This window comes from Labrus mixtus, chromosome 9 (genome assembly GCF_963584025.1).
Source record: "Labrus mixtus chromosome 9, fLabMix1.1, whole genome shotgun sequence".
Taxonomy (NCBI): Eukaryota; Metazoa; Chordata; class Actinopteri; order Labriformes; family Labridae; genus Labrus; species Labrus mixtus.
The window spans coordinates 29,880,208-29,892,056 of record NC_083620.1 but is presented as its reverse complement, the minus strand read 5'-3'; the positions used below and the strand labels follow the sequence as shown (position 1 = coordinate 29,892,056).

Below are 11,849 nucleotides of genomic sequence, written 5' to 3'. Positions count from 1 at the left end.
GTCTGAATGTCTGTTTATGACAGTGTCATTATCAGGGAGAGAGAGAGAGAGAGAGTGGGAAACAACAGCGAAAGAGTCACAGGTCAGATTCTAGCAGGGGCTGCCCACTTTGAGGATTATAACCTCTGTACAGGGGGGCGCAAGAATTAACCACTAGGCCACCGGAACCGCACAAATCATGTTTTTGTTCAGTCGCCCCATGAGTGTCTAACCCTGAGTATCTCCCCCTGGTGTCGCCCCCTGGTGTCGCCCCCTGGTGTCCCCCCCTGGTGTCGCCCCCCTGGTGTCGCCCCCTGGTGTCCCCCCCTGGTGTCCCCCCCTGGTGTCGCCCCCCTGGTGTCCCCCCCTGGTGTCCCCCCCCTGGTGTCTCTTTCAGACACTGCAGCTGTGAGTGACAGCTGGCCTCAGTCATGAGAAGTACTCTCTCTGTTCAGATCAGAGTCTCTGTCTGTTGTTGTGAACATATATTGGCATTTAAAGGTGCAGACCCCGATTATAAGAAGATCTCACTTTTTCAGGTGTATTCAAACAAATTAAATGTTTCTGTATTCGGACCAAATGATGCTACGTGTGTATCTAACACTGTTCTAATCTGGATCTATATTAAGGCCTCCAGACTCACCTGGACCTCCAGAACTCCCTCTGGACCCGGGTGGGCCCATTTGTCCTAGGGGTCCCTGTTCTCCGGGTATGCCTGGGTCTCCTGGTATCAGCACCACTTCCCTGGTTACGTCCTTCCCCATCTCACCTGCAGGGAGTGATATTCAGGGGTACATTAAGTATTCATTTAAGGACAACACAACAAGCAATACTCTGCTGTCCATTGTGTTACCTCTCCTCCCAGGTGGTCCTGGAGGTCCTCGTAAGCCAACGCTTCCTGGCGGTCCTTCCTCCCCCTTTAGACCTGAAACACACACATGAAATCCAAGAGTGAAACTCGTTTGTTAAACCGCCAAATCAAAACACCAGAAAAGGTCAGATATACTCTCTTTGGTTTCATGCTCTGCAAAGACGACAAAGATGATCCTAAATTAAATATATAAATATTTCCTAAAGACTTTGGATCTTCACAGGATGACCATGGACTCTGCCTGATGAATGTACATGTCATTTGCAGAGAAAGCGCTTTGTTGTACTTTTCTGTGTATCTGTTATCAGACTGCAGTTCTTACCGATGGGTCCTGATACACCTGTGTACCCCATCAGGCCTTTCTGTCCAGGTGGGCCAGGTGGTCTGTCTTCACCCTGTCAATTATAAAACAGAACTAAATGTACTCGCTCAGGTTGTTATGATAGGGTTAGTCAAGATGATTGCTCAAAATAAATGGCTACAGCCAACAGTCAAAAGCTCCTTTATGGGAAATGTTCCTGATCAAAGTAAGTCTGCTAACACAGTCCACTGACAGGCTCAGGGTTTTATTCTGAGTGTACAATAACAGAAATGATTCCTACAGAAGACCTTTTTGAATGAGTTACTTTAAGAGATAGATTCAATTTGAAACCAGAAATAGCAGCCAATGGGCTCCTTTTACATAAACATCCATTTTAACACATCAGATATGGGAGTTGCTGGTCTACTGTTACCTTTGATAGGTTCCTTTGTTTGTGTGATTGAGTGTTACACAAATACTGTGCAGGAACTAGCCAATTGAACACCAACAAACAACATAAGGATGCTGATGATTATCCCATTGATAAAGGGTATTACAAACCTTGAAGTCAAAATGATTTCATAAAAAGGGTACTTTAAGTTTTAAAGTCGATGATAAAGTTGATACTGGGAGCATAAAGAGTCAGTAAAATTTAAGGGTATATAATAATTATGTGATGTACTGACCCGCCTGCCTTGTTGTCCAGGTTCACCAAGACATCCAGGTGGTCCTGAGTTTCCTGTTGCTCCTTTGTTTCCCTTCTCTCCTTTAAAACCAGGACCTGGAGGACCTGGAGGACCTCGGCAGCCATTTGAACCTACAGACAGAAATTTGATTATTGCAGTAGCAAGTAGCAGTGTTCTTGTCACAACATACCCTTTTAAAGAAGAAGATGATTTACTTTATTTATCCCAGCAAGGGGAAATTCTGTTTTTGCACTCTGTTAATGAATCATGCAACACACACACAGGCTGAAATACACACATGCACAAACAGGATCCTATGGACATGCACTAATGGAGATATGTCAGAGTGGGGGAGCTGCCTTGCTCAAGGACACCTCGGCAGTGCTCAGGAAGTGATCTGGCACCTCTCCAGCTACCAGACCAACTTCCACATTTCGGTCTTGCACCGGGACTTGAACCCAACCCAAGTCCATACAGACTGAGCTACTGCCAACCCCAATTGAATAAATACAACACAAAACAATAAATACAAGGATCAGAACTTATTTTACTGTCTCTGTATGCAGATGATATTGAGTTGTTGTTATCAGACTTATTTTGGTTAGAAGAGACCAGAACTACAACGCAACAAGCACAACTAACACTTAACGGGGCATACCATTAAGTCAGTTAACATGGGGGCTTCTTGAGTTCCAATCGAGGATAAGTTTTTCCCCCAGATGGGCCTTGTATGGAGCCTATTAACTGTCCTTCATCACCCCAGTTTGGCTAACCCATGTCAGGCCTCCATATAGAAATGGAGGACAAAATTGTCAGGGTCCCAGTTTGGTAGCATTTGGAACCACATTTTAGCTGTGCTGACTGGGAGCATTTTCCCACTTAGCCTTGACCAAGTGAACTAGACTGCAGATGTGAAAGAGACCTCAAGGTTTACAAGCTTACTGTTGAGAACAGATTTCAGCCAAAGTCTGAGATACAGCCTGCACATGCGATTGCGACTCCTCAAGTCTTTCAGATACCCAGGCGACCCAGCAGAAGCCAACCAAATCCTTAGGGAGGTCTCCGCCGCCTTCTCTGACACTGCTTTAAAGATCAATCCAAAAGGAAAAACGAGGGGTTTTCAGGTAGAAGAGGTGAAATGTCTTCAAGACTTTTAACCAAGTGCAGTTGCTTTTTGGATAAAGCCTTGAACTGTAATGGCCTTGATGACTTGAACGTCAGACATCTCTGACAATACCCTACCAGTTCCCAATGGATTCCTGTTTGTCTTGCCAGCCTCCTCGATGATCCTCTAAACTGAAACTTGGGGCGAATCCTTTTAGGTTTCTGACAGTGAGAGCTCATCAGCTGCTTCACTTACTGTTTTTTTTTTTAAAAGTCACATGATTCCTTGGTGGTTGGAGGTGCCAACAGGGAACCAAAGTACTGGACACATTAAAAAGTTGACCTGCCAGTGGCACAGTGTAAAACGTCAGAGGATCACTAAAGTCACTAAGATTTATACCAAAGTGGAACATTTATTTCTGTACTGTGTTTAAAAACAATCCAGATTAAAGATTTTAGCCCTTGCAGGACACCTCTTAGATCAGAGATTGAGTAAAGCACATGAGATCAGGATTTTCTTTCCCCTGTAAACTCAATGGTCTCATTACCTTTGGGTCCTCGTCCTCCTGGGAATCCACTTTCTCCTTTGGCTCCTTCAATGCAAATTCCCTCCTTGCCAGGACAACCAGGTGGACCAGGGGGTCCAGGAGGACCAGTACAACCTGGATGTCCACCAAGACCAGAGGGACCAGGAGGCCCACAGGGGCCAGGTGGACCCTGTTCCCCAGCACACCCTGGGGAGACCAGAAGAAATGTGTTTAATTTATCATTCTTTAGGTATGAAATTCTTCTCAACACATTTTAACAACTGAGGACTCACCAGGTGGACCTTTCCTTCCCTCCCGGCCCTGGGGCCCGTTCCCAGGAGCTGTTGAAAAATAATCAGGAGAGGAACAGCCCAGAACCAGGCTTGGTTATGAACAAAAAAAACAGTTCACAGCAAACTGTTCAGACATGCCACTGTCAAACCAGATCCAGTATAATCCAGTCGGGTCTCTTACCTCCCATGGCTCCTTTTTCTCCAGGAGGTCCAGGTATCCCGTCCTGTCCCTGGTTTCCTCTGAGACCAGCTGGACCAGGATCTCCAGGAGGCCCCTTGTTTCCTGAAAATGAAGATGATAACCAACAGTAAGGACAGTTAGCGGACAGTGTATAAATCTTGTTGTAAGCAGACGGACATCACTGAACACCAGATCAAAACTCAGGGCTGTTGTTGAAGAATCGGATACAACTGAGTTTATGTACCTGTGAGGCCTGTGGGTCCTGGAGGGCCATTTTTTCCAGAAGGTCCATCACAGCTCTTTTCACCAGAAGGCCCTGGAGGACCTGAGACCGACAAACAGACAGACAGACAGACAGGTTAAGAGAGTTGTCATGTACAGTAGTGTGTGGACACTCAGAATATCTCTGGTGACTCTTCACCCTCAAAAATCTAAAGCCCCATTCGGCATCGCAGAGCTGCTGTGAGTTTTAGCTCAGCGTTGAACACAAACACATTGTTACGGCCCTTTTTGGATCTTTTTCAGAGACAAAGTTGTAAAAGCAACTGTCAACTATCCTCTGAGCAGGAAAAATGCAAACTGACACAGTAAGCGGTGCGTTACACCTCAAGCTTTAGTTCAAACTTTTGATTGTCCAATGTTTTTTTTATCACAGTATAGACCACTGGCTCTAAAATAGCAGACAAATGAAGGGAAATTTTGAATCAGACCTCTGCATCCTGGGGGTCCTTTCTCTCCTTTAGGACCGCAGGGACCACATTCTCCCGGGGTACCAGGGACTCCCAAGTCCCCTGGGGTCCCCTTTGTACCTTGAGGACCAGGACACCCTGCATTCCCCTGAGAATGAAAATGCAAGCAAATGAAGCTAGCTTTAGAGAGGCTTTACATCTTTATCACAATCCAAAGAAAATACAGGATACAAAAAAATAATTATCAAAATGTAAATCCTTTTTTGAATAGTTTTCTTCAACCGTTTTAAGCCTACTGCTTATTGAAAGAAAGTCTAAAGTAATAGGAAAGATGATGAATAATGGCAACATAAACCAGAACATCATCTGCATACAGTGATAACAGTATATGGGTTAAAGCACTGTAACATCAATTTAATAAGAGTTATCCTTAGATATTGGCACTCTTCCCTATCACATGCTCTATCTTGGATTGTTTATAACAGGTGGGTATGTAGTGATACCACCAGCACAACATTAAACAGATGCACCTGATACCTTGAACATTATATATCTGTTTTACAGTTTATGATTTATTTTTAAGTAATCTCCCTCCTTAACCTGTTTAGGCATTCTTCCGTGCCGTAACCTGTATAATACTGCTTTATTAACCTCGTCAGTGAGCATTAAACTAGTGTTGACAAGGGGCTATGGTGAGTAATATTTGTGTCTCTAAGTACATGTGATACCTTCTCTCCTAGAAATCCTTTGGATCCTGGTCCAGGTGGGCTTGGTTCTCCTTTAGGGCCTTTTGATCCTCCTGGTCCTGGTATTCCATTTAAACCAGCTGATCCACACGGTCCTGTAGAGCCTTTCTCACCTTTGTAGCCTGGACAGAAACACCTATAGAATCATCTATTTGATAACTTTAGAAATTAAGACAAATGCATCTAAATAAATTCATCAGCACTAAACTCACCCATTCAATCCCTGTGAAATTGTTCGTTTTTGTGCTGATACTGTACAAACATACTCTATACTGTAAGCAGAGGTGGTATAATGTAACTTCATTAATCGTTCATCCATTAAAAAAGTTAATCAGTTAATTCTGTTAATGAACTGACGTTAACATTAACTGGTATTAACAACCAAAACATTTGGCAATGTCAATAGATTCAACTTCTAAAGAGACCATGATGGCTCAGAAAACGGCAAATTACAAATCAGGTGAAGCAGCATTTCACAATAAAAGCACCTGGAGCAGAGACAGGCATTTTAGTTTGTTATGTAATAAGCTCTAAAGTACAGGAGGGGCTGTGCTCTTGCTCAAGAAGTCTGCAACCCAGCTTACACTGTAAGCTGTAATAAACGGACACGTCCCCAGCTCTGTCTATAAGCCTTTTTCAAATGTCTGAAGTGACCCAGTGACATTACCTGGAATCCCCATAACTCCTTGGTTACCGTTGAGTTCAAAAGGACCAGGAGGTCCGTTCTGTCCTTTACTCCCGGGTTCTCCTGTAGGTCCTGTCAGACACAAGCAAACATCAATCATATACTGATTAAATGAAATGATGTTGCCAAAAAAGATTTGTTAGTTGAAAAACATCTCAGCAGTCATGTCAGATGTCCCTTTCAGGTTCTCAGTCTGACACTTGAAGATTAGATTCTACATCCAAAACAACCAGATTCAGGTCAGTTCTGCTCACCCTGTGGCCCGGGGTTTCCAGATCTACTGTCGCTGCCATCTGGGCCCTGGGGACCCATGGGGCCCCTCTCTCCCTTCAAACCAGTGAAACCTTGGGGTCCTGAGGGTGAGACAATAGAAGTATAAATTACATCAGAGCAGAACATAGAACCGTGAGGAACATTTTGGAAAACCTCAGCTGAGGGTCAGTACTAGTACCAGGATCTCCTGGGTCTCCAGGGTCTCCGTACACTGCCACGGATGTTTGGATTCCTTTTGGTCCTGGTGCTCCTCGGTCTCCTTGAATCCCAACAGGCCCCTGAGAACCCTTAACCCCATCAACACCATCATCACCTGATAGACAAACAGGCCACAGACTGTTAGAGAACTGATTGGCTGGGTCACTTACTGATTGATTGATTGATTGATTGATTGATTGATTGATTGATTGATTGATTGATTGATTGATTGATTGATTGATTGATGAAACCTTTCTGTCCAAGTTGACCGGTCTCTCCTGGTTTTCCATCCTCCCCTGGACTCCCAGGCGCTCCTGGAGGACCCACGTCCCCTCTGATACCTACAACACACACATATGGATCTTACTTAACTTGTGAGCAAAATACATTGACTTATTCACATGTTGGGTTGATTATAACTCTACTCTACTCCGTGATGGACAAACCGGTTCACATTCTTGAAGATGTTAGCATGCTAACACTGACTAACTGGCTGTAAACACTGAGTACAACTGATGCTGAGGGGAATTCCATTTGGTGTGTGGGTATTTGGCCATAAAGCAAAGTAATGGACACTGCTGCGACCAGGCCTTGTGTTCTAAAACAAAGAAGACATAGGCCTGGGCTCTTGGGCCTGCTGTATAGTTAGAAGCCTGATTTGAGTATGACTTTCAGGGGAGGGAAAACACAAAGAACTGGTAAGACTGCAAAGCCTTAGTGTCCCAACATGCCAGCATTTGGAAAGATTAAAATGAAGAAACGTTTTACAAATATGGACACATAAAGCCGGAAGAGCAGGTGTGGCCACGCCTCCTTACCTGGACTTCCTGGCTCCCCATTGGCCCCACTCAAGCCCTTCAGTCCAACTTCTCCTACTAGCCCTTTATCTCCATTAAACCCTGGGGCCCCATATGGCCCTTGAGACCCAATGGCTCCAATGCCTGGCAGCCCAGGGTCGCCCTTCAAACCCTTTGGGCCACGGTTCCCTGAAGACAGAATGCAGTGAGACTCAGAGAAGCCAGGGGTCTGACTTATACATTTTACACTCTACTGGTGACTCCCAGAGCATGTTGGAAACTCTACTGTCAGCAGCTCTAAGGTTGGTACCTGTGAATCCAATGACACCCATTGATCCGCGCTCTCCTTCAGGACCAGTAGCTCCAGGTAAACACACTCCAACAGGACCGACAGGACCGGTAATACCATCCAGACCTCTATGACCTGAAAGACACATATATTTAGTTTCTGTGTTTACATTCTCTGTTCTTGATCATTTGGCGGACAGGACTTTACCCCCCCACAAGTAACATTACAGCAGGTTCTTAAATGGGTTACCTTTTGGTCCTGGCGGTCCATCTTGTCCTGGAGCTCCTGGAGCCCCATCTGACCCTTGAAGTCCAGGGTCTCCTTGTGGCCCCACTGAGCCATCTTCTCCTTGGGGGCCTGAGCGACCCTGCTGACCTGGAAAACCAATCCCCCTGTCCCCCTGTGAGCAGAAACCACCATGAAGATTGTAAACCACCAAAACTTAAGAAGACCATTTCATCTAACCTGGACTACTGTCCTTGACTTTGAAGCATTGATGCTGTTTGACATCTGTGTCAAAACCTGAAGCAGAACTGTAGAGCGTGCTAGGAATGCCTCGGCCATTGAGGCACATACATTGAAGAGTTAATCGACCCTAACCACATTATCGAGGTGTGTTACTCCAACTTCGAGAAATTCAAATTAGTACAACTTCAGTCATACTGACATGTTAACAAGTATTTTAAAAGTCCAGTGTAAGTCGCACTAACACAATGAATCCACCTTTTCTAACATCAAATAAACATACTGAGTGTTCATGGCAACATCAAACTGACCTGCCTGTATCAACAGACCCAACCAGCTACAGAACAGGAACCAGACTGACAGCTGGGGGATCCGATTCATAGAGACAGGAACTTGTTAGTCTGTGTCTTAATAAATGTTCATGTACAATCATCTTAGTTTGGGAAAGAAAAAAATGTCTTTGAGTTCTGGTCCATATTTCTGGACTCAAACTTTCTTTATTTGAAGGACTATCTTGCTCTTTAAGTCTACATTACCTTGGAGCCCGGCATCCCTGGCGGGCCTGATGGCCCTGCCCGTCCCTTGATACCAAAACTTGGTAAACCTGGGCCTCCTGGAACACCTTTGTTTCCTGATCCAGACAAAAAAAATATTGCTATTTATGATGATTCTTTTCATTGTAACCCTCTAAACACTGTTCAGAGACCTGACCTTTGACCCCTGGGAAGCCTGGAGGCCCCTGGACTGAAAATCCTTTATCTCCCTTTTCTCCCTTTGGACCGGCAAATCCTGGAACACCTGGAGGTCCTGTCACACCTGAGACCAGCAGAGACAACAGGTGAGTCAGCAGGTAAACATGCAGGTATTCTGTTGAACATTTTGTTGGAGCCGGATTTGGTGGATTTGTTTCCCATTAATGTTGAAGACTCTTGTGCTGCTGTTTTTCAGGAGTTTTGTACAGGTGTGAAAGCACAATAAGTGAATTCTTAACCTTCTATGTAGTTTAATTTGAGTAACATTTCTGTTTTAAACAGTAAAAGTAAAAAATAAAAAGTCACATAAAGCTGTCTCACCTTCAGGGCCAGGGTTTCCTGGTAGACCTTTCTCTCCTTCCGGTCCTGGATTTCCCGGATAGGTCTGGATTTCACCTGGAGAACCTTTGTCTCCTGAAGAGACAGACAGACAGACAGACAGACATACAGACAGACAGACAGACAGACAGACAGACAGACGGATTAATTTAGAGACATGTGTACTGCTCCTTTTTAATTTTCTTTGACCTTTAAAAATCTGTCTCTAGCCAGTGAGGAGTGACTTCCTGCTCTGGGACACTTGATAGACTTGAATCTTACCAACCTGCAGTCCTGACTATCTTACCTGGTTTTCCAGGATCTCCTCGGGGTCCCAGGACTCCAACATTGCCTTTAGGTCCTGGAGGTCCTGGAGCCCCTATCCCAGGTGGTCCTGGAGGTCCCATCTGTCCTAACAGTCCTCTGGCACCAGTTTCGCCTAATGGGCCCCTCTCACCTTTTTCCCCCAGAGGTCCCTGAAGGTAGCACCAGAGAGAAACAACAGAACATCATCTACGTATGCTTAAACTCGTTATGGATCTTTTCTGTCGCTTTAGATCATAGATTGTGCATAACTAGTGGACTGAGTCTGTAATGTCCAGCAGGGGGAGAATCCACTTGCTGCAAAACATGGTGCTAGTATTAGCTATCAACACAGCCTTTGCTCTCCTCTCAAGTGACACCCTCTTGTCACTTCTGTCTCAAAAACAAGATGGCAGCAGCAATAGGATTATATAAATCCAACACAAACCCCCCCCCTTGACTGGTGACAGACGGCCCCTTTGATGTTGTATCTGATACTCACGGGGTTTCCTCTCTCTCCCAGAACACCTTTTGGTCCTGCTGCTCCTGGAACTCCATCAGCCCCCTCAAAACCTGGTGGTCCTGGTTGCCCAGGATCCCCATCCTCACCCTTCTGCCCAACCCTCCACATGACTCCAGGGTCACCGACAGGTCCTGTAGAGCCCTGGACGCCAGGGCTACCGAAGGTGCCCTGAGGAAAAAACAATCATTTGTTAACAATATTTAAGAGAAGATCAAACTGAAGCTTAATCTGAACTTTTGAGTTATACTTCTACTCATCCTCAATCACGGCAGTATTAATAATCTCTCAATGAGATAACATTGAAACAGAATAATGCTGTACTATAGATACTGGGATATAGTGGACAGGTAAGGAGTGCAGAGAGGGCAGAAGTCATTCAGCCTCATCGAAGCTTTAGAACCAAACACAACATCTGCATCAGAGATAGAAACATTCATGAAGTGAGCTGACCTGTGAACCAGGTGGTCCTCCAATACCTTTGAACCCTTTGTTACCTTTGGGTCCAAGGAAACCAGCTGAGCCTGGACACAGAATGACATCACAGAGGCAGACAAGTGAGTTTTTGTCAAACTGGACCTGACTGTAGATCAGATATCTTAGATTTAAGATGGCATGTTGACTGAGACATGTCCCAATGTCTTATATCGAAAAGCTCTTCTTAGAGTTATGAGTTTTTATTATTCTTTTATGATTTTTGAGATTTACAGCAGCGGATAACAGTCTCATTCATAATCTGTGAATGAAAGAAAGAAGAAGTTAAGGATAGTTTAAGGAACTTTGGCTTCAAGAGGAAAACAGAATGGTTGGCAGGTGCAAAGAATGATTATGAGGTGACTTGGAAGATATGTAAGAAAGCTTTTAAACTCAAGACAGCAGGAATCAGCCACTGAGTTCCACATGAAATCTGTGAAGTGGTGCAAAATGTTAATCATTTATCTTTGTTTGGATCCTAAAGAATCTTAAATTGTGAGCGTGGTGCAGTAACCCTGTTACAAATCATCTTACTTTACTAAATTTTTTCAAATCCCTGATTATCTTTAGACTGTCTCCTTTACTTTGAAACAACTTGAAAAAAATAAATGACTATGACTTTATAACAGAACTTCATTATTGAGAGTAAGTCTGTCATCTAGCTGTCACGCTGTCGATCCAGGAATCAATGCCTCAGACAAACAGAAAATAAATCTGATCAGGTGCCATTCTTACCTGGCAGTCCGTCTTCCCCTGGCTCTCCTGGTCTACCTGGAGGTGCAGGAGGGCCTGGTAAAGGAGAGCAGATATAGCACAGGTCCCCCTTCTCACCTGAAAAACACAAATGAATTAATTATTATATATAACACCACAATGTGTCGTAATGTATCGTATCGTTTAGTTTTGTTTCGTTATCTACATATATTTATACAATATGCGGACACTTTGGCTCCTCACAGGCATGTTTATTCCAAGAGCAACTTCCGGACACAAAGCAATGCAAATGAGCCTGACAGAGGCATTGTGTTCTTTCTTAATAATCCCATTCCAAACTTTCATTGGAAATCTGCAGTTTTCAACCCTCAGGGAGGTTACGATCTTGGTCAAAGTGCAGATTCATGACATCTCTGTGCTTCTGTATCATTAAATTCTTGTCATTTAACATCTTAATAATCCATTTCTCTTGCACACTCACCCGTCTGCCCTTCGTCCCCTCTGATTCCAGGAAATCCCGTCAGGCCTTTCAGACCTTTAGACCCGGGAGGACCAACATCTCCCGGCAGGAAATCTGATAGAAGACGAGAGTGAAATCAGACAGAGTTGGATGTGTTGTTAGATAGTTGGCAGCCTCTGCTCACCCATTGCAGTCTTTATACTATGCTATGCTAATCAAATGAT

The 11,849-nt window shown here is 44.4% G+C and overlaps 1 protein-coding gene across 1 annotated transcript in view; it reads right to left on the bottom strand.

Annotated features, from left to right (window-relative positions):
- The window catches only part of col4a3 (collagen, type IV, alpha 3), a 38,506-nt gene that overhangs the window by 10,052 nt on the left and 16,605 nt on the right, over positions 1–11,849 (bottom strand). Inside the window, exons 22-46 of the mRNA XM_061047307.1 lie at positions 11,647–11,739; positions 11,187–11,282; positions 10,431–10,501; positions 9,960–10,148; positions 9,462–9,630; positions 9,158–9,250; positions 8,796–8,900; positions 8,621–8,715; positions 7,869–8,019; positions 7,641–7,754; positions 7,352–7,519; positions 6,785–6,874; positions 6,514–6,648; positions 6,317–6,415; positions 6,045–6,134; positions 5,360–5,499; positions 4,653–4,779; positions 4,187–4,267; positions 3,943–4,044; positions 3,762–3,809; positions 3,490–3,675; positions 1,838–1,968; positions 1,173–1,245; positions 833–904; positions 623–748 (exon numbers count right to left, since the gene is read on the bottom strand). Of these exons, the coding sequence (XP_060903290.1) occupies positions 623–748; positions 833–904; positions 1,173–1,245; positions 1,838–1,968; positions 3,490–3,675; positions 3,762–3,809; positions 3,943–4,044; positions 4,187–4,267; positions 4,653–4,779; positions 5,360–5,499; positions 6,045–6,134; positions 6,317–6,415; positions 6,514–6,648; positions 6,785–6,874; positions 7,352–7,519; positions 7,641–7,754; positions 7,869–8,019; positions 8,621–8,715; positions 8,796–8,900; positions 9,158–9,250; positions 9,462–9,630; positions 9,960–10,148; positions 10,431–10,501; positions 11,187–11,282; positions 11,647–11,739 (2,844 nt within the window). The remainder of the gene's footprint in view (positions 1–622; positions 749–832; positions 905–1,172; positions 1,246–1,837; positions 1,969–3,489; positions 3,676–3,761; positions 3,810–3,942; positions 4,045–4,186; positions 4,268–4,652; positions 4,780–5,359; positions 5,500–6,044; positions 6,135–6,316; positions 6,416–6,513; positions 6,649–6,784; positions 6,875–7,351; positions 7,520–7,640; positions 7,755–7,868; positions 8,020–8,620; positions 8,716–8,795; positions 8,901–9,157; positions 9,251–9,461; positions 9,631–9,959; positions 10,149–10,430; positions 10,502–11,186; positions 11,283–11,646; positions 11,740–11,849) is intronic.